This window comes from Pipistrellus hanaki (genome assembly GCF_964339955.1).
Source record: "Pipistrellus hanaki genome assembly, chromosome: 5".
Lineage (NCBI taxonomy): Eukaryota > Metazoa > Chordata > Mammalia > Chiroptera > Vespertilionidae > Pipistrellus > Pipistrellus hanaki.
In genome coordinates this window covers 4504975-4526280 of record NC_140507.1, presented here as the reverse complement: position 1 = coordinate 4526280, position 21306 = coordinate 4504975, and the positions used below count along the sequence as shown (strand labels likewise).

At 61.3% G+C, this 21306-nt stretch overlaps 1 protein-coding gene across 2 annotated transcripts in view; it reads right to left on the bottom strand.

Annotated features, from left to right (window-relative positions):
* The window catches only part of STK10 (serine/threonine kinase 10), a 74884-nt gene extending 54237 nt beyond the window's left edge, over positions 1-20647 (bottom strand). For both annotated transcript variants that reach the window (XR_014795204.1, XM_084886148.1), the window contains exon 1: positions 20124-20647. Coding sequence is in view for 1 of the 2 variants with exons in the window: in XM_084886148.1 (XP_084742274.1) it covers positions 20124-20279 (156 nt within the window). In the remaining variant the exon portion in view is untranslated. The remainder of the gene's footprint in view (positions 1-20123) is intronic.
* Between the last annotated feature and the right edge of the window lie 659 nt (positions 20648-21306).

Below are 21306 nucleotides of genomic sequence, written 5' to 3'. Positions count from 1 at the left end.
ACTCCCCACCCCCACCCTGCCGGTGAGGAAGCAGAGTCCACAAAGGCGCCCGCAGGGACCAGGGTCCAAGCTGTGGCGGCCGTCTTATCTGCAGGACAGAACGCCACCTGCCCAAGCAGTGAGAGCGAGCGCACATGGGAGCCGGAGCCCGCAGGGCAGGTCCCGGGACACTGGGGGCAGGTGGAGTCCAAAGAGAGCCGCAGGGGCTGGGCAGCACCCATCCCCTCGATGACTCACCCTCCAGCTCCTCCGAGAACCACCTCTCCCGCCTCTGGGCGCAGGGATTCCTGAGGGGCTGAGCTCACCCGGCCAGGTGCACGCCCAGCCCACCCCCGAATCGGGCCCCTCTCGGTCACGGCCAGTGGTCCAGGCGTGCCCTGTGACCCACGGCAGCAGCAGGCTTGTGGTGCCCGTTAGCTCTCTGGTTTGTTTGGAGGTGCCGGGGTTTTTTGCGGAAATCATCAGGAAAGAGGCTGTGACACTATTAGGATGAAGGCCGGGGGCCATGCAGCCCGCCCCGCCATCCCTTCAGAGGACCCGCCTGAAGAGAGGCCCAGACAGGAGAGCAGGGCCCCCACGTGGACGAGGGCAGATGCCCAGGGCCTGCCAACGCCTGGAGCCTGCTGTTCCTGAAGGCCGCTCTGCCCTTAGACTTCTCAGTCCATCAAGCCCTTTCTGGACCTGGATCACTGTCCACCAACAGGGAAATGATCCCAGCTTTGGCCGTGTTCTGCAGATCCCCACACAAGTGCTTCTCCACGGGAGCTCCGCAGCTCCTGGGCAGAGGTGTGACCAGGGCACCTACCCTTGGAGCTGTGGCCTAGGGCGTGACCTTCCCGGCCCTCTCAGAGGGCCTGAGTGAACACCCAGGACGCGCCCTAACGGGCCACAAAAGAATCTTCCTCCCGAAAAGTGGGGCTCATTTGACACCTATTAGATCGCTAACGTAAGGAACAGGATGACCTCCGTGCTCAGCAGGGGTGTACACCGGGGATCGCTCAGAGACAGAAATGGGCTGTCAGAGGCTTGAAAACACCCCGGAGGCCTGTTATCTGCCCTCATTCCTGACCGTTTCAGGCCAGGACGTGACTGCAAGAAGGGCCGCAAAAGACGTGTGCCAGGGCCATGGCCACGTTCGCCCATGAGGACGGCGAAGGAGTGGAAGTAGCCTTTGTGTTCCAGCGGGAGACTCCGGCGGGACTGACGTGGTGGGCGCTGAAACAAGCCCTTAGCGTGACAAACAGGGAGACGACGCAGGAATGAGGGAAAGCAGCTCGGCCAGAATAACAAGTCACCGAAGCAGAGCAATGAAACACGGCTTTGAGAAGACGTCCGCGTCCACGCACAGGGACGGGCTGAGAACACAGCACAAGGAAGGCGAGTGTTTTTAGGAGCTCACGTCTCCTCTGGCCGGCACCCACAGGGGCCCGTGAGGACAGCCCGGGTGGGTGCCCAGAAAGTGGCCACTCCGCCCGACCTCGCCTGGCCCTCGGGAACCCACCTGCGCGGGGCTGCCCAGTAGGGTAGCTTCAGGCCACACGGCGCCGTGTGCGTCACCTGCAGCGAGCATCGGACTTCCCGCTGCATCAGCCACGTTTCAGGTGCAAATACCCAGGAGCGGTTGGGGTGGCCACGCTGAACAGAGCCGGGACAGAGCCCTCCATCCTGCGGAAGCTCTGGGAGGGAGGCAGCTCTGCCCATGAGCTGCACCTGCCAGAAATCACCTTCTCACAGGTAAGGGCGTGCCTGGAACCCACTCCTGTGCCCCAGCCCCCGCCACAGCCTCAGCCCCAGCCCCAACCCCAGCTCCAGTCCCAGCCCCAGCCCCAGCCCCAGCCCCAGCCCCAGCCTCAGCCCCAGCCCCAGCCCCAGCTCCAGCCCCAGCCCCAGCTCCAGTCCCAGCCACAGCCACAGCCTCAGCCCCAGCCCCAACCTCAGCTCCAGCTCCAGTCCCAGTCCCAGCCCCAACCCCAGCCCCAACCTCAGCCCCAGCCCGGCCCCAGCCCCAGCCCAGCCCGGCCCTAACCCCAGCCACAGCCACAGCCATGGGGCTCTCTTTTCCAGGGAAGAGAGTGGGGACAGAAAGCAGGAGGAGGCCCAGGCGGTTCACTGGCTAGGGACGTCTCCTAGCAACCCCGCGGGAGGGCCAGCTCCCAGCTGACCTGTCAGCTGCACGGCCTGGGCGGGCGTGTGGGTCAGAGCCAAGGAATGGAGCCGTCAGGGCCAAAGGTTTCCGTTTTCCCGTCCTCCTGACGCTGGGCGGCGGTGCCAGGCATGTGTCCAGGCGGCTGGGAGGGAGGGGCGCGGCCGTGCCCCAGACTATGCAGAGGGGTGACAATTGCGGGAAAGGCTGGGACCGTGAGGAAGGAGGAAATCTGGCCCCAGAGGGAACCGGGTCACCGCAGACCGACACAGACTCCGGCGGGTGGCCTGAGGGCAGCTCGGAGCGGGCGGGCGGCCATGTGGCTGGGGTTCAGATCCACATTCCCAGGGCGCCGGGCTGGCACGGAGGGAGCCGTGTGCCCCGCAGCTCGGCCTCCCAGGGGCTGGCGTCCTGTGGGCCACGGACCGCGGGCCGGCCAGGCCTCCGTGGCCTCCGTGGCCTCCGTGGCAGAGCAAGCAGCACCCTGCCCTTACCCAGCACCATCCACCGCCTGCACCCTCTCCTCCGAAGGGAGACCGGGGCCCGGGCAGAGAAGGCGGCTGGTCCCATGTCCCGCGGCTGAGAAGCGGCTGCCAGGCCTCGGACGCAGGCTGGGCTCTCTGCCCCGTGGGCCTTCCCCTCCGCAGCCCAGGAGAACAAGCACCTCCAGGTCCCCGGTCCACCCCGCGCTGCTGCCTGTCCGCCCTCCCCAGCCCGCCCTCCACTGCCTCCCGCCTGGAGCACTGGCTCCCAGCGGCTCCCCGCTGTGCCCACCTCTGCCTTTCCGGGATTCCACGCCCCCCGCCCCCCCTGACCGCTCCCGCTCCGCCTGTGCCCTCCCGCACCCTCCTCCAGCCTCTGCTTCTGCTCCCTCCCCTCATGCACTGCCTCCCCCACACCTGTGTTCAACACCCCCCCCCCCAGTCCAGCTCACAGAGCCGACCCCAGGAGACGGCCCAGACTCCTCCCACCTCACGTCCCCCATGGACCTTCCTGCACTTCCTTAGGCTCACACCTCATCACAGACCACCTGGGGCCACGCCGTTCGAGTTCAGATTTTTCTCTCTGACCGAGCTCCGAAAGGCCAAGCCGGTGTCCCATTCACTTTAGGCTACCCCACAGAGCCTGGCACAGAGCCAGGGGGTAGCGGGGGGCATGGGAGGGGGTTAAGGGGGAGATGGGAGAATGGGTGGGTGTACAGGCAGCTGGGTAAGCCGATGGATGGATGGATGGGAGGGTGGGAGGGGGACAGACAGGTGGGTGGGTGGTGGATGGGTGGGTGGATGGATGGGAGGGTGGGAGGGGGACAGACAGGTGGGTGGGTGGTGGATGGATGGGTGGATGGATGGGAGGGTGGGAGGGGGACAGACAGGTGGATGGGTGGTGGATGGATGGGTGGATGGATGGGAGGGTGGGAGGGGGACAGACAGGTGGGCGGGTGGTGGATGGGTGGGTGGATGGATGGGAGGGTGGGAGGGGGACAGACAGGTGGGCGGGTGGTGGATGGGTGGGTGGATGGATGGGAGGGTGGGAGGGGGACAGACAGGTGGTGGGTGCGGGATGGAGGGATGGGATGATGGGTGGATGATGATGGGTGGATACACAGGTGAGTGGATGAAGGAAGTGGTGTTTGTACTCCTTGCAGACAGAGGAAGGAGGCCCTCCACATGAGATGAGAAAGGAAGGTGACAAGCACGTGTGTCTCCGCAGCACACGGGGTTCCCGCATCCCTTGCTGCTGGCCAGCCTGGGGAGACGGGCTTTCTAAGTTGGAGAAGCCAAAGGCTTTGCGGCCCGGACACACACAGTTAACAGCCCTGCCCGGGACGAAACCACCGATAATAACCCTCAGGGCCGGGTTTCAGGCCGGGACAAAGGAGAAGGCTGGGTTTCAGAACAGGCGACACTTAAGGATGACAGAGATTACCAAGCACAAAGCAGAGGAGTGACAGGGCTTCCAAGACAGGCACGTAATACCCTCCCCCGGGGAGAGGCCTGGTCGCCCGCTGGCCCGCCGCCGGGACACACCGAGCCTCAGCACCCTCAGGCCAGCAGCCGGACACGAAAACCCAAGACAGCGTCCCGGCCTTGGCTGGGAACCCGGACAGCCGTGCCGCCTGGCCGGGGACGTGGGAGCCTCAGGTCTCCGCTCTCCAGCGAGGAACCCGAGCCTGGCACCCCGATAACGTGTCCCCGATAACGGAGGTGCGAGGAAGGCGCTGAGTCACCGCGCAGGGCGGCGGCCTGGGGCCCCGGGCAGGGAGGAGGCGCACCCAGACCCAGGCTCCTCTGCGCCCCGCTCCATCCCGGCACCTCTGGGCCTCACCCCCAGTCCTCACACCTCCGGGCAGGCATCTCGGCAGCCCGGCTGGCCGACCGTGCCGACCTCAGGGATCACGGTCACTCAGTGTTTCCGTCAACAGCACTGTCTGTCCTGCTTTCATTGTTCTATAAACCAGCATGCGCTCATTGGAAGAGTCTGCAACATAGGATGGGGCAAAGAAGGAAAACCACCCAGCGTCCTTTGAGCATGCTGGAGGATGGAGGTGTGGGAGGACGGTGGATAGACAGATGGAGAGGTGGGCAGGTGGGGAGGTGGGATGGGTGGGAGGAGGGTGGACAAACAGGTGGATATGTAGACAAGTGGGATGGGGGATGGGTGGGTGGAAGGATGGTGGATAGACTGATGGATAGATGGAGAGGTGGGGAGGTGGGGATGGGGGGATGGGGGGATGGGGGGATGGGTGGGTGAGTGGGTGGAAGGGTGGTGGATAGATAGATGGGGAGGTGGGGAGGTGGGGACACGGGGATAGGTGGATGGGTGGGTGAGTGGGTGGAAGGGTGGTGGATAGATAGATGGGGAGGTGGGGAGGTGGGGAGGTGGGGATGGGGGGATGGGGGGATGGGTGGGTGGAAGGGTGGTGGATAGATAGATGGGGAGGTGGGGAGGTGGGGAGGTGGGGATGGGGGGATGGGTGGGTGGGTGGGTGGAAGGGTGGTGGATAGATAGATGGGGAGGTGGGGAGGTGGGGATGGGGGGATGGGTGGGTGAGTGGGTGGAAGGGTGGTGGATAGATAGATGGGGAGGTGGGGAGGTGGGGAGGTGGGGATGGGGGGATGGGGGGATGGGTGGATGGGTGGGGATGGGTGGGAGGACAGTGGATAGATAGATGGAGAGGTGGGGAGGTGGGGAGGTGGGGATGGGTGGATGGGTGGGTGAGTGGGTGGAAGGGTGGTGGATAGATAGATGGGGAGGTGGGGAGGTGGGGAGGTGGGGATGGGGGGATGGATGGATGGGTGGATGGGTGGGGATGGGTGGGAGGACAGTGGATAGATAGATGGAGAGGTGGGGAGGTGGATGGGTGGAAGGATGGTGGATAGATAGATGGAGAGGTGGAGAGGTGGGGAGGTGGGGATGGGGGGATGGGTGGGTGGGTGGGTGGAAGGGTGGTGGATAGATAGATGGAGAGGTGGGGAGGTGGGGAGGTGGGGATGGGGGGATGGGTGGGTGAGTGGGTGGAAGGGTGGTGGATAGATAGATGGAGAGGTGGGGAGGTGGGAGGTGGGGATGGGGGGATGGGTGGATGGGTGGGTGAGTGGGTGGAAGGGTGGTGGATAGATAGATGGAGAGGTGGGGAGGTGGGGAGGTGGGGAGGTGGGGATGGGTGTGGATGGGTGGGTGAGTGGGTGGAAGGGTGGTGGATAGATAGATGGGGAGGTGGGAGGTGGGGAGGTGGGGATGGGTGGATGGGTGGGTGAGTGGGTGGAAGGGTGGTGGATAGATAGATGGAGAGGTGGGGAGGTGGGGATGGGGGGATGGGTGGGTGAGTGGGTGGAAGGGTGGTGGATAGATAGATGGGGAGGTGGGGAGGTGGGGATGGGGGGATGAGTGGGTGAGTGGGTGGAAGGATGGTGGATAGATAGATGGAGAGGTGGGGAGGGTTGGAGGTGGGGGATGGGGGGATGGGTGGATGGGTGGGTGGAAGGGTGGTGGATAGATAGATGGGGAGGTGGGGAGGTGGGGAGGTGGGGATGGGGGGATGGGTGGATGGGTGGGTGGAAGGGTGGTGGATAGATAGATGGAGAGGTGGGGAGGTGGGGAGGTGGGGAGGTGGGGATGGGTGGATGGGTGGGTGAGTGGGTGGAAGGGTGGTGGATAGATAGATGGAGAGGTGGGGAGGTGGGGAGGTGGGGATGGGTGGATGGGTGGGTGAGTGGGTGGAAGGGTGGTGGATAGATAGATGGAGAGGTGGGGAGGTGGGGAGGTGGGGATGGGGGGATGGGGGGATGGGTGGGTGAGTGGGTGGAAGGGTGGTGGATAGATAGATGGAGAGGTGGGGAGGTGGGGATGGGGGGATGGGTGGGTGAGTGGGTGGAAGGGTGGTGGATAGATAGATGGAGAGGTGGGGAGGTGGGGATGGGGGGATGGGGGGATGGGTGGATGGGTGGGTGGGTGGGTGGAAGGGTGGTGGATAGATAGATGGGGAGGTGGGGAGGTGGGGAGGTGGGGATGGGGGGATGGGTGGGTGAGTGGGTGGAAGGGTGGTGGATAGATAGATGGAGAGGTGGGGAGGTGGGGAGGTGGGGATGGGGGGATGGGTGGGTGAGTGGGTGGAAGGGTGGTGGATAGATAGATGGAGAGGTGGGGAGGTGGGGACACGGGGATGGGTGGGTGGGTGGGTGGGTGGGTGGAAGGGTGGTGGATAGATAGATGGAGAGGTGGGGAGGTGGGGATGGGGGGATGGGTGGGTGAGTGGGTGGAAGGGTGGTGGATAGATAGATGGAGAGGTGGGGAGGTGGGGATGGGGGATGGGGGGATGGGTGGATGGGTGGGTGGGTGGGTGGAAGGGTGGTGGATAGATAGATGGGGGAGGTGGGGAGGTGGGGATGGGGGGATGGGGGGATGGGTGGGTGGGTGGGTGGAAGGGTGGTGGATAGATAGATGGAGAGGTGGGGAGGTGGGGACACGGGGATGGGTGGATGGGTGGGTGGGTGGGTGGAAGGGTGGTGGATAGATAGATGGGGAGGTGGGGAGGTGGGGAGGTGGGGAGGTGGGGATGGGGGGATGGATGGGTGAGTGGGTGGAAGGGTGGTGGATAGACAGATGGAGAGGTGGGGAGGTGGGGATGGGGGGATGGGTGGGTGAGTGGGTGGAAGGGTGGTGGATAGATAGATGGAGAGGTGGGGAGGTGGGGAGGTGGGGATGGGTGGATGGGTGGGTGAGTGGGTGGAAGGGTGGTGGATAGATAGATGGAGAGGTGGGGAGGTGGGGAGGTGGGGATGGGGGGATGGGGGGATGGGTGGGTGAGTGGGTGGAAGGGTGGTGGATAGATAGATGGAGAGGTGGGGAGGTGGGGATGGGGGGATGGGTGGGTGAGTGGGTGGAAGGGTGGTGGATAGATAGATGGGGAGGTGGGGAGGTGGGGATGGGGGGATGGGGGGATGGGTGGATGGGTGGGTGGGTGGGTGGAAGGGTGGTGGATAGATAGATGGGGAGGTGGGGAGGTGGGAGGTGGGGATGGGGGGATGGGTGGGTGAGTGGGTGGAAGGGTGGTGGATAGATAGATGGAGAGGTGGGGAGGTGGGGACACGGGGATGGGTGGATGGGTGGGTGGGTGGGTGGAAGGGTGGTGCACAGATAGATGGGTGGGGATGGGTGGGAGGACGGTGGTCAGACAGATGGACAGGTGACCTGCCTGTCACCCCTCGCGAAGCCCCAGGCGCAATCATCACGAGGACACGGTCACATCCCCTCGGCCTCCCTCTGGGCTGGGCCCGCCCAGGCTGCCTGCCGGCCTCAGTCTCACATTCTCCGAGGAAAACTCGGATTTTTGGTTTTGTTTATTGTTTGTTTGTTTTTTAATCCTCCCTCAGGATATTTTTCCACTGATTCTTAGAGAGTGGAAGGAAGGAGAGTGGAGAGAGGGGGAGGGAGTGAGAGAGATACATCCACAGCGGCCTCCTGCACCACCCTCATGGGTGCCGGGGACTGAACCTGCAACCCAGGAATCGAATCCGAGACCCACCGGTGCCAGGGCCGGCGCTCTAACTGCTGAACAAGCCAGCCAGGGCAGGGAAACACTGTTTTGCTCTTCATTTTACAGCTAAAGACACTGCGGCTCAGAGAGGTGAGGGGACTTCCCCAAGGTTGCACAGGAAGCAGGCGGGGAAAGCTCAGAACTGACTCCAGGGCCTGGACCTATAACCGCACACAGCACTGGGCACACAGCACTGGGCACGGAGCACTGAGCACACAGCACTGGGCACGCAGCACTGAGCACCCGGCACTGAGCACACAGCACTGGGCAAACAACAGTGGGCACTCAGAGGAAGCTGGGTGTGGCATTCACTCGGTCATCCTTGTCCTCATTCAGCAGAACCTCGCTGGGCCTCCACCAGCAGCCCCTCATTCACAAAAGATGGGAAGCTGTAACCCGCCTGGGGCCTCCCCCTGCACAGGCAGAAGATAAACAAGGAAGCCCAGCTGTGAGGAGGCCCAGAACTGTCCCTGTCAGGAAGGGGCCAGGCGGCCTCTCTGGGGAGGGGACGTGTGGGCTGAGCCCAGATGTGCAGAGTCACCGGAAGGAAGAGAGTGGCAGGTAGGAGGCAGGCAGAAAGGGGCGGGCCTCCGTGACCCCTCCCCTCCTCCTCTCCCTTCTCCCCCTCCTCCTCCTTCCCCAGGGGACAGAGGCTGGTTAGAGTTAACACTTCAGTCACCAGCAGCGGTTAACCCTCGGGTCTCTGGGAGAGCCTGTTGGTAAGGAAGAAATACTAAGCTGTGGAGGAAGGAAGAAGAAAATGTAGCAAAGGGGCCTAAGCCGGTGTGGCTCAGTGGATATAGCATCGGCCTGAGGACTGAAGGGTCCCGGGTTCAATTCCGGGTTGCGGGCACATCCCCAGTGGGGGGTGTGCAGGAGGCAGCTGATTGGTGTTTCTCTCTCATCAGTGTTTCTAGCTCTCTATCCCTCTCCCTTCCTCTCTGTAAAAAATCAATAAAATATTTTTTTTTAAAAAAAGAAAGAAAATGTAGCAAAGGGGAAAGCAGAGAGAAAGGAGAAGAGAAAGGCAAGAGGGAGGAAGTGGGCGGCGAGGGCGGGAGGGGTGGGGAAGGGGTGGGAAGAGGTGGGAAGGGGAGGCAGGAGGAGGCTGTGTGGGGTCTGTTCCTCCTGGCCCTGCGGGCACACCGGGGAGTGCTCAGCACCCAGTGCTCAGCGGTTTGCCGCCCCACACCCCCCAGGGCCCCAGGCACCCAGGTCCCCACCCGGGGCCCGCCCCTCCGCTGCCACTTCCTCTGCCAGCCTGCACTGTCACCACTTCCTCCGCCTGAGAAGCCACTCGCCCGCCACCAGGGCACAGAAACACCAGCTGCAGGGGGCGCCAGGGAAGCGACCTGGACCTTCTCCTCACACTAAGCCCTTCGTCTTCCCTCCGCTCGGTGATGATGATGATGATGATGATGATGATGATGATTATTGAGAGAGAGATGTCCATTTGTTGTCCCACTTATTTATGTATTCCTTTGTTGATTCTCACATACGCCCAGACCGGGGATCGAACCTGTAACCTTGGTGTATAGGTTCGATGCTCCAACCAACTGAGCTGCCCGGGCAGGGCTTTCCCTCCCTTCTGTCCACAGAAAAGGCCCCGGCGCCTGGCTACAGACATCTGGCTCACGTCCAAGCCGCGCCACACAACAGCTGCGTGACCCTCTGCCAGTCCGCCCGCTCTGGGCCTGCTGCATCAGACGGGAAGCGGGGACCTAGCCCCCACCTTTCCTGGGCTGGGAGGACTCACGGTGAACAGAGGATGGAGCAAAAGTCCACTGACAGCTCCTTTGTCTCCCTCACCGTGGAACCCACAGCGCCTGGCACACTGCAGGTGCGCAGCTAATAATCCTAATGGCCAACCCTTACATGAGCTTTCCCGACGTCTTGGACCAAGTGGTTTACCTGGGCCAGTGGTCGGCAAACTCATCCGTCAACAGAGCCAAATATCAACAGGATGACGATTGACATTTCTTCGGAGAGCCACATTTTTAAACGTAAACTTCTAACACCACTTCTTCAACATAGACTCACCCAGGCCGTGGTATTTTGTGGAAGAGCCACACTCAAGGAGCCAAAGAGCCGCATGTGGCTCGCAAGCCGCGGTTTGCAGACCACGGACCTAGGCCATTTCACCCTCCAACAACCCACTGAGCAGCACCACCCCTAAAGCCACTGTGCAGCTAAGGAAACTGAGGCACAGGTAAGCTGTCTTCTCACCATCCCACCCTGACCACCGTGAGCTTCCCTTCCCGCCTCATCTTCTCCGCTTTCTTTCCTCCCCTGAGTGTCATGCCTGGCTCTCCAGAATCTTCCACGCCTCCCACCCACATACCACATCTCTGGGGCGGGTGGCCTTCCATCAGTCACTTCCCCTCCTGGGCTCTGACCCGGGCCCCAACCACAGCTCCGGCCTTTCCCCCACCGCTGTCCGCCCCGGCCACCAGGACCGGCCGCTCTGACCAGCCCGCACTCACCCGTGCCTGGAGCAGCCAGGAAGCCGGGCACCCTCCAGCTATGTGGGCCGGCCCCTCCTCCCTCTGTGAGCACCCAGAGGGCTCCTCTCCCAAACCACAGGGGGGAGCGGACGGGGGACCTGGTCAGGCCTAGGGCTTGGGGCAGGCAGGCCATTAGCGGAGCTTAAAACTATTACATCTAGCCAAGACCGGTTTGGCTCAATGGATAGAGCGTCGGCTTGGGGACTGAAAGGTCCTGGGTTCGATTCCGGTCAAGGGCACGTACCTTGGTTTCGGGCATATCCCCAGTAGGGGGTGTGCAAGAGGCAGCTGGTCGATGACTCTCTCTCTCATTGATGTTTCTAGCTCTCTATCTCTCTCCCTTCCTCTCTGTACAAAATCAATAAAATATATATATTTAAAAAAAACAAAAAACAAAAAAAACTATTACATCTAAAATGTTCCTAGCAGCACAATCTACAATAGCTAGGATTTGCAAACAGCCTAAGTGCCCATCTGCAGATGAGTGGATCAGAAAACTATGGTGCATCTACACCATGGAATACTATGCTGCCATAAAAAAGAAGGAATTCTGACCATTTGCAGCAACCTGGATGGAAATGGAGAACATCATGCTGAGTGAAATAAGCCAGTCAATGCAAGAGAAACACCACAGGATCTCACTCATTTGTGGATAATAAAGAACATTATAAAACTGATGAACAAAAAGATAGATACAGAAACAGTGAAACAACAAACAGACGGTCCAATGACAGCGGGGAGGTTAGGGAGAGGTGGGGGAGATAAGAGATCAACCGAGGGACTTGTGTGCATGCATATCAGCATAACCAATGGATGGAAAACGCTGGGGGGTGAGGGCATGTATGTGAAGGGGGAGCAATGGTAAGATCTGTACACATATAATACCTTAATTAAAAAAATGGAAAATAAAAATAAATAAATAATAAATAAATAAATAAAAATAAATTCCCGGGTTGGCATTTGGCTCTCAAATACTTTCTAGGTCTGGCCCGGCCTGGCCAGCGCGCCAGGCCCCGCCCAGGTTCCACACCCATTGACCAGGCACTTGAGGAGGCAGAGAAACGAGTAGAGTGGGCCCGGGGGCGGCACAGGTGGGGAACCAGCAGCGGCCAGGTCTGCACTGCCCGGTACAGTAGCCACCGGTGCCTTTGAGCCCCTGAAGAGTGGTTTGTCCAGACCAACATGTATCCTAACAGCAACGCACAGGCGGATTTCAAACTCTTACTGCGAAACAAGAACAAGAAACATTCCTGGCACTCTGTGTCGGTTACACGCTAGAACGATGCTGAAACCCATCTCCCCTGTTCCTTTCCTGGCCGGAGTGAGGCTACAGAGAACTGTGAACCGCACGCGTGTGAGGCCGGTGTTCCGTGTCGCTGGGCAGGGCCGGCTGGAAGGCGGCTCCTGGGTCCCGGCAGCCGCAGCCGCAGCCGCAGCCACGCGGGCCGGGGCACCCGCTGGTCTGGCCCTTCCCGGGAAGACAGAGCCTGGGCCTGCGTGTGCAATCCCTGATGTCAGAATGCCGGCAGCCCTCAAACCTGGACCTGCCACCTGGGACCACCCGACCGTCACAGGCAGCACCAGGCTCCAGGGCCACCCGCTCCCTCTTGGCCAGGCTTCCTCCTCCCCAGCTGTCACCGCCCACCCGCCCTGCTCACGCAAGCCCTGTCTCTGTCCCACACGCCCCTCCCAGCCGACTCTGGCCTTCTCCGTCCTCCCTGACGGGCGAGGGCGCTGAGAGCAGCAGGGGGGCCGCTGGCCCAGCCAGAGCACCCCGACACCTCCTATGGCCGCCTCTACCCCCTTGGAGTGAGCTGCTGGGCCAATTCTCACGGCCTCTCTGGGGGGTGAGCAGCAGTCTCGCCCCCACCAGGACCCTGAGGTTCAGAGACTAGCCGCGCGCCTGCCTGCATCACGCAGAGCTGCTGAGAGGGACCGCGGGGGTTCGAACCCAGGTCTCTCTGGCCACAGGCCCGAATCTGATCATCCTCTCAGGGACCAACACACAGGGGAGCAAGCACTGTCTGCTGAACTGGATCGAGGCTCGTTCATTTGTAGGACACAGTGGCTGGACTGGTGCAATTCTGCCCCCGGGGGACACGTGGCCATGCCTAGAGATATTCCTGGCTGTCACAGGTATGAGTGGAGGAAGAGGGGTGCTGGCACTGGTGGTACTCCTAGTGGGTAGAGGGAGGGATGCTGCTAGTATCCTGCATTGCACAGGGTCAGGGTCAGGGTCAGGGTCAGCGTTAGGGTCAGAAACAAGATTAGGGTTGGGGTTAGGGTCAGGGTCAGGGTCGGGGTTAGGGTCAGGGTCAGGGTCAAGATTAGGGTTGGGGTTATGGTCAGGGTCAGGGTCAGGGTCAAGATTAGAGTTGGACTTAGGGTCAGGGTTAAGGTCAGGGTCAGGGTTGGGATTAGGTTCAGGGTTAGGGTTAGGGTTAGGGTTAGGGTTAGGTTCAGGGTTAGGTTAGGGTTGGGGTTAGGGTCAGGATCAGGGTCAGGGTCAAGATTAGGGTTGGACTTAGGGTCAGGGTTAAGGTCAGGGTCAGGGTCAGGGTTGGGGTTAGGTGCCGAGGTGGGGAAGGCCTGGGATAAGGAACAAGCTACAACAGAGAAGGTCCCAGCCAGTTACTGCTAACTGGGGCCAGGCACACCCCAGTTAGCAGTAACTGGCCGGGACCTTCTCCATTGGATACCACGTGCATCAACGGACCCAAAGGCCTTCCTTTCCTGCCCACTTCCGGGTGCGGTCAGGTGCTCCTGTATCCGCTCCTCGGCTCCCCTCAGCTCCCCCTGACCCTCCCAGGTGTCTCCTCCATTTAGTCAAGAGGCTGAGGCTCAGAGGGGGAGGCCACTTGCTTGCGGTTGAAACCCAGATCTTACTAAGCCCCCAATTTCTTCCCTTCACTCCGCTGCTCACTGCCCTCGCCTGGGCCTGGGGGCCCCTCCAGGGCTTGTTCTGGGGCCCATCTCTCTCCCGGCCTGGTTCCCTGGGGATCTCCCCCTCGCCCAGGGCACCTCAGGAGGCGGGGGCACCCTGTGAGCGTGTGGCTGGGACCCCCGTTAGCGGTTTAACTCCCTCCACCCTGGCTGCCCTGGAGCCGGCCAGAGAGTCCGGGGCGGCCGGTGCCCGAGCAGCCTCTTGGCGCCCGAGCCCAGCCCCTGGCAGGCGCCATCCCCAGGAAGCGCGGGCCACCTTGGTCTCAGGACCGAGCCAGGAACCCGCTCACAATGGCGCGGACTTCTGTTTAAAAACACCAGGCGGAGCGGAAACAAGGTTACGGGCTGGGGCCAGCTCTCCTTCCGGAGGAGGAGGGGGCCCTGGGCTGAGACCGGCCTTGAGAACAGGAGGCAGGAGCGGAGGCGGAGGGAGGGCCCGCCCCTCCCCTCCCGGCCGGCCTCCCCGCTGCACTTCTGCTTTGTCTGAGGGGCAGGATGTGGCCCTTGAAGGATGTGGGTTCCCACAGCAGCCGGAGGGCACCTGAGGCCCCCACGGGAGGGAGCCACCGGGGCTGGAACACAGCTCTGCAAACCCCAGCTCCCCGTCCGGCACCATGGGTGTATGGGGGGCGGGGGGGGGGGGCTGGGGGGACAATGTCACCCAAATACTACACGGGCACCTGCTGGGGTGCAGTCCTGTCTTCCAGAAACACAAGGTGGGTGCGGACCAGCGGCGAGGGAGGCCCAAAGGGGGACACACCCTCCCACACTGTCTGCCGCTCTGGCCACACCATCCATGTCTGCGTCTCTCCTCCTCCCCCCCCCACGCCCACGCCCACGCCCACCGCCACACGCACCCTGCGGGGTTCCTCACAGGCGCAGGAACTGTCTTTGTTATAACTTTTCTTTTCTATTTCTTACCCACACACTTGTACAACTGTGTTTTAAGGTTATTTTTTTTTTTTTTTCAAATGTGCTTCACCCTGGCCAGGTGGGTAGCTCTGTTGGTTAGAGCAGTGGTCGGCAAACTCCGATTAGACAATAGAGCCAATTATCAACAGCACAACGATTGACATTTCTTTGGAGAGCCACATTTTTTAAACTTAAACTTCTTCTAACACCACGTTTTCAACATAGACTTGCCCAGGCCGTGGTATTTTGTGGAAGAGCCACACTCCAGGGGCCACAGAGCCGATGTGGCTCTCGAGCCGCGGTTTGCCGACCACGGGGTTAGAGCATCGTCCTGATACGCCCAGGTTTCAGGTTCAGGTTCGACCCCAGGTCAGGGCACATACAAGGATCAAGCAATGACGGCATGAACAAGTGGAACCACCCATCGATGTTTCCCTCTCTCTCTCTCTCTCAAATCAATAAATTGAATTTTTTATTTTAAATTCTTAAAAACAAAAACCATCAAACATGCTCCCGTGCAGCTTCTGGGAATTGTGTCTTGAGCCCTATACTCCCACAAGGCCCTGGGATTGTGGGAGCACAGCAGGCGTGACCGTGCGAAGGGCTCGGCACAGCGCCTGGCCCGTGATAAGCACTGAGTCAACTTGAACTTGTTAACAATGAGCAGGAGGAGAGCGAGCGGGAGCGTTTACTTACACATCTCCTGAGATTAGGATCTGGGGGCCCTGAGCCATCCCGGCTTGTGTGTGAGCACTGAGAACACAGGAAGAGACTGCAGGCATGAAGGATGGCATATGTGTATGCTTACAACCCTGCATTCACATGTGTGTCACCATAAAAACCTATAAAGCCTGGAAGGAAATAAACCAACGTGTCCATAGCAATTGAAGGGCGTGGTTTGTTGTTTTCGTATACCCCCGACTTTGCTAACTCATAAACCTTTTCAAATCTTAAAAGACAACATAAGGCCCAAACCCAAGCAATTTTCAAGAAGCAGAAAGAAAGGGCAGAGGGTGGGGTGGGAAGGGGGGGGAAAGGAACACTTATAATAATATGAACAATAAAAATTTATTTAAAAAAAAAAAAAAAAAGAAGAAGCAGAAAGAGCCAAAAACAGGTTTGGCTCGGGACTGAAGGGTCCCGGGTTCGATTCCGGTCAAGGGCATGTACCTTGGTTGCGGGCCCATCCCCCGGTAGCGGGTGTGCAAGAGGCAGCTTATGATGACTCTCTCTCATCGATGTTTCTAACTCTCTATCTCTCTTCCTTCCTCTCTGTAAAAAATCAATAAAATATATTGTTTTTAAAAAGAAGAAGAAGAAGAAGAAGAAGCATAAAGATCGTCTCAGCCTGCTCATCAGGCTTAGCGTGGGCCCACTCCGCCTGGGTCCAGCACGCGAGCATGTATCTGTTTCACCCGCTGCTGTGACAGCGAGCACCAATCACTTCCTCTCTCCTCTCACTTCTTCAGAATAAAGACTACTTTGAAAGGCAAGAATGTTGAAACCCTGTAACTTGTGACCTTTACTTTGTATCTAGTGATGAACGAGAAAACGGCTTTCTTTGGAAATTAGCTTGCGACTGCATGAGGATTAGGTAAGGAGCTTGACTTTGCTCAAAAACCAACGCTGCCCTCTGCTCTGTCCTCCCGGGGCCGCCTGAGAAGAGGAGGAAAGGGGACGCAGGCTGCCAATGCCAGGGAGAGAAACGGTGCCAGCCACCCCACTGCCCCAGCTCCCGGCCAACTGGCTCCCCGGGCACCGCGTCAAAATGCAAGTTCTGGTCCCAGCCCTCACACCTCGCTGGAGCCTCTCCCCAGCGCCGCCCTGGTGGCCACGCCAGGGAAGAACGAAGTGGGAGAGAGTTGTGGCCCCGGGTTTGTCCTCAGCAAAGCAGCACCTGCTTCCCTTCAGCTCTCAGGGGCTCCGCCAGCAGCCCTTTCCCAGGGCTGGGGGCCCGAGGGACAGGGACTGCTGATCCAGGATGGGTCTTCCTTAGCGGGCAACCACGGGGAGTGTCCAACTGCAGCCCAGGCCACGGCTCTCGTCCCTTCCTCTCTCTGGACCCCACTGTCCCCACACATAACACCAGGCTGGCTTAGATCAGAGGGTCACGCACTCATGTCCGACAGATAATATGATACATCGCCCGGGTATGTCAGCCATCACACAGCCCATGTGGCCTAGCTTTGCCGGGTCTTAATGATGAGCAAAATCATGGGTTCAGAGGATGAGGGAGTGGGGGGGGGGAAAGGGGGGGGTGCAGCCAGTCCACAGCTTGGAGAACTGGACTCACTTTAAAACCAGTTTGGCTCAGTGGTAGAGCGTCAGTCTGCGGACTGAAGGGTCCCAGGTTCGATTCCGGTCAAGGGCATGTGCCTTGGTTGCAGGCACATCCCTGGTGTGGGGTGTGCAGGAGGCAGCTGGTCGATGTTTCTAACTCTCTATCTCTCTCCCTTCTCTGTAAAAAAATCAATAAAATATATTAAAAAATAAAATAAAATAAAATAAAAGGGGTCCAGAGGCCTAAACCAGTTTGGCTCAGTGGATAGAGCGTCAGTCTGCGGACTGAAGGGTCCCAGGTTCAATTCCGGTCAACAGCATGTACCTTGGTTGCGGGCACACCCCCAGTAAAGGGTGTGCAGGAGGCAGCTGGTCGATGTTTCTCTCTCATCGATGTTTCTGGCTCTCTATCGCTCTCCCTTCCTCTCTGTAAGAAATAAGTAATTTTTTTTTTTAAAGGGGGGTCCAGGGCCTGGGAGAGGCAGGAGGAGGTAAAATAACCCCTCAGTCGGAGGCGGCCCAGAGCGGCAGGGGAGTTTTTCAGGGCTGAAGCAGGAGGAAATGGCAACTGAAACTGACAAGGGGAAACCTTAGTGGCACAAAAGCAAAGTTCTGCATTTAGGTTCGAAAGAACATGAACCGGCTGGGAAGCCAGGGTGCACTGGGGGAGAGGGACAGACTGCGGTGGAAGCCAGCCCCTCCCGGAGAAAACACATCCTGACAGCCCACTGCAAGCGCTAGGAACGCCAGCCGAGCCCTCAGCCTTCGGGAGGAAGTGAGGAGGTGGCCAGCTATTCTCCTGGGGGTCAGAGGGCATTTGAAAACAGGACAATGGCGGGGGGCCCAGGGGCGCCACGGGCTGGGTACAGTTTGCTGGTGCCATGAGGAGGAAGATGCAGCTCTGACACGGGGCAAGGAGAGATGTGCCCGCCATCAGAGAGGGTGCCCACCGTCCTCAAATACAATGCGGGCAGTGGCAGCGGGGCAGAGGAGGGCAGCAAAGGCTGCCTGGGGTGTGAGTGACAGCACAGAGGCCCGCCTCCCCCAACCACAGAACCTCTGCCCCTGCCGGGTCCCACCCTGCCACCGGAAGTGCGGCTCAGGGGGGGGTGGGAAGGTAACAAAACCGGCACCTCACCCCGATGGGCCTCCTGGCCTCAAAACCGCCTCTGAAGCGGTGCTTGTCCAACGTGCATGTGCCCAGCTACCACCCGGGATTTTTTTTTTAAGGTGATTTTTTATTTTTTAATATATTTTATTGATTTTGTACAGAGAGGAAGGGAGAGAGATAGAAAGCTAGAAACATCGATGAGAGAGAATCATCGACCAGCTGCCTCCTGCACACCCCCTTCTGGGGATATGCCCGCAACCAAGGTACATGCCCTTGACCGGAATCGAACCTGGGTCCCTTCAGTCCCCAAGCCGACGCTCTATCCATTGAGCCAAACCGGTCTCGGCTAAGGTAATTTTATTTAATTTAATTTTTTTAAAATATATTTTATTGATTGTCCACAGAGAGGAAGGGAGAGGGATAGAGAGCTAGAAAGTCAATGAGAGAGAAACATCGACCAGCTGCCTCCTGCACACCCCACACCAGGGATGTGCCTGCAACCAAGGTACATGCCCTTGACCGGAATCGAACCTGGGACCCCTCAGTCCGCAGACCGACGCTCTATCCACTGAGCCAAACCGGTTTCAGCTTAAGGTTGATGTTAGAGAGAAGGAGAGAGAAACATCGATCTGTGGCTCCGCTTGCTTAGGCAGTCATGGCCTGGTTCTTGCATGTGCCTGCGAGAGGCGGAACCGGAAGCCTTGGCATATCCGGATGCCACTCTAACCAAAGTGGGTGCCCAGCAGGGCTCACCTGGGGTTCCCCTGAAAAGATGCTAACTTAGTGGGTGCAGGGTGAGCTTAGTGGGTGCAGGGTGGGCTTGGTGGGTGCAGGGTGGGCTTAGTGGGTGCAGGGTGAGCTTAGTGGGTGCAGGGTGAGCTTAGTGGTGCAGGGTGGGCTTGGTGGGTGCAGGGTGGGCTTGGTGGGTGCAGGGTGGGCTTAGTGGGTGCAGGGTGGGCTTGGTGGGTGCAGGGTGGGCTTAGTGGGTACAGGGTGGGCTTGGTGGGTGCAGGGTGAGCTTAGTGGTGCAGGGTGGGCTTGGTGGGTGCAGGGTGGGCTTAGTGGGTGCAGGGTGGGCTTGGTGGGTGCAGGGTGGGTTTAGTGGGTGCAGGGTGGGCTTAGTGGGTGCAGGGTGAGCTTAGTGGTGCAGGGTGGGCTTGGTGGGTGCAGGGTGAGCTTAGTGGTGCAGGGTGGGCTTGGTGGGTGCAGGGTGGGCTTGGTGGGTGCAGGGGAGCTCCTGTGGCTCTCCCGGGCTCCCAGGTGATGCTCACGCTGCCGGTCCAGGCACCGCCCTTTGGTAACCAGGCCACTTTCGAGGCAAAGAGAGCAGGTTCTGGGGGGGATCTGGGTGAGAAGGGAGGGCGGTAAGAGAGGCTCCTCCCGAGGCCCAGCCTCCTAAAGTGCAGTCCTGGGTCCGAGTGCCCTACAAGCTACAGGGAGGGGGCTGGGGGCTGGTGGCTGGCAGGCGGCGCGTCCTGGAGGAAGGGAGGCCCGGCAGGGAGAGGGTGGCCTCCAGCCCAAAGTGTTTGGGTCCCCATACGGCTCAGCCACTAGGAACGGGTTCGCGGGGGCAGGAACCGGACCCCGTCCCACTGCAAACACGTCCAGAATCAATCAATCCGCCCGGCCCCAAGCCCGCCCCCCCCAACCCCCACGCACAGGCTCGCCGCGTCCCTCGGAGGGAAAGGTGCCGGAGGCCGTGACTCACCCCCAGAGCCCACCCAGCAGGACCCCGCAGGGCAGCCCCGGCTCGCAGCTCCCAGCCAGCCTCTCCCTCCGGACCGCGCCCCCTCCCCTCCACAGGTGCGTCCCCAGTTCCACGGTCCCAGCCGAGTCTCCAACCCACCGCCCGGGCATCACTCCCACAGCGAGTGCGGGCGCCCCTGGGAGTCTCCCGGCTTCCCAGGACCGCGTGTCCGCCGCGGGGGCCCCTGGAAGCCGGGGTCCCCAGAGCGCCCCTGTGTCTCCCGCTCCGGCGCCGAGCGCAGTGCCAGCCGCACAGGAAGTGCCCGGACCCCGAGCGGGGGGAGCGGAGCCGCGTCCGGAGGGGGCGCCCGGAGGTCCCTCCGAAGAACCGGGCTGACGATGCCCCGGGTTCATGTCCGGGCGGCCCCGCGGCGCCCTCCCGGGCGGTGCCGCCGGCGGAGCGGAGCGCGCGCCCGGGGTCCGGGTCCCCGCGCCCCGCGCCCTCACCTTGTAGACCTTGCCGAAGGCGCCGTCGCCCAGCTCGCCCACGATCTCCCACACCTCGTTGGGGTCCAGGTCCCGCCGGACGTGCTCATATTCGCGGGACTTTCTCTTCTCGAAGGTGGACAGGCGCAGGATGCGGCGGAAATTGGCGAAAGCCATGGCCGGGGCGCGCGAGCCGGGGGCGAGGTGGTGGTGGCGCGGCTCCGGCTCCGGCTCCGGCTCCGGCTTCGGCTCCGGCTCCGGCTCCGGCTTCGGCTCCGGCTGTGGCTGTGGCAGCGGCTCGGCGGCCGCGCGGAGGAGGAGGAGGAGGAGGAGGAGGAGGAGGAGGAGGAGGAGGAGGAGGAGGAGGAGCTGGAGGACCCGCCCTGCCCCGCAGCCCGGTCCGTCCCGTGCGCCCGGGGCTGCGCGGCGGGAGCTCCGGACCCTCCCAGCGGCCGCGGACCCGCCCCGTGCGCTCAGTCTCCGTCCGGGCGCCTCCCGGGCCGCCGCTCGCCGCGCCCACTGCCGCCCGCGGGCCGGGGACGCGCTGGGGCCCGGCCCGCCCGGCCCGCCCACCGCCGGCTCCACCTGCCGCTCGGCGCCCGCGGGCCCCCCATTGGCTGCGGCCGCCCGCCCCCCGCGCCGCGGGGCACTCTGGAGCTTGTAGTCCGCCGCGGGCCGCGCTCCGCGCTCCGGGCTGGGGACCGGGGAGCTCCGGGGGGTTCCTCGCCGGAACCGGCCGGAGTCGGGGAGACCGGCCAGCCGCGCCTGCGGCTCCCCGCACGACTTTGGAACGAGGCGGGGAGCGAGCTGGCTTTCCGTGCGCGCGCACCGATGGTCGAACCCCCACTCGCCCTCCAGGTTGAGCTGCAAACATGTCCAGAATTAATAATCAGTTCGAATTAATCACCGGTCGGGCTGCACCTCCGCCGGCGGGTCCGGGCTGCCTCCCGCCGCGCGCAGCGCTGCGCCCCGGGCCGGGCGGGTCTCCGGAGGCCGGCGGCCCGGACCGCTTCCTGCTTCCCAGGCGCTCGCGGTGCGGACGCGGGGCCGGCGGCGTCGGAGCCCGGGAGACAGAGCCCCCGGGACTCCTCGCAGGCCTCCGGACGGACCTCCAGATGTATTTGCAAATTAAGTTAAAAGCCTCCGGGTCTTAATTTCCCGATTTAAATAAAGTGTCCTGTGCGCAGCTCCTCCCATAGGGAGC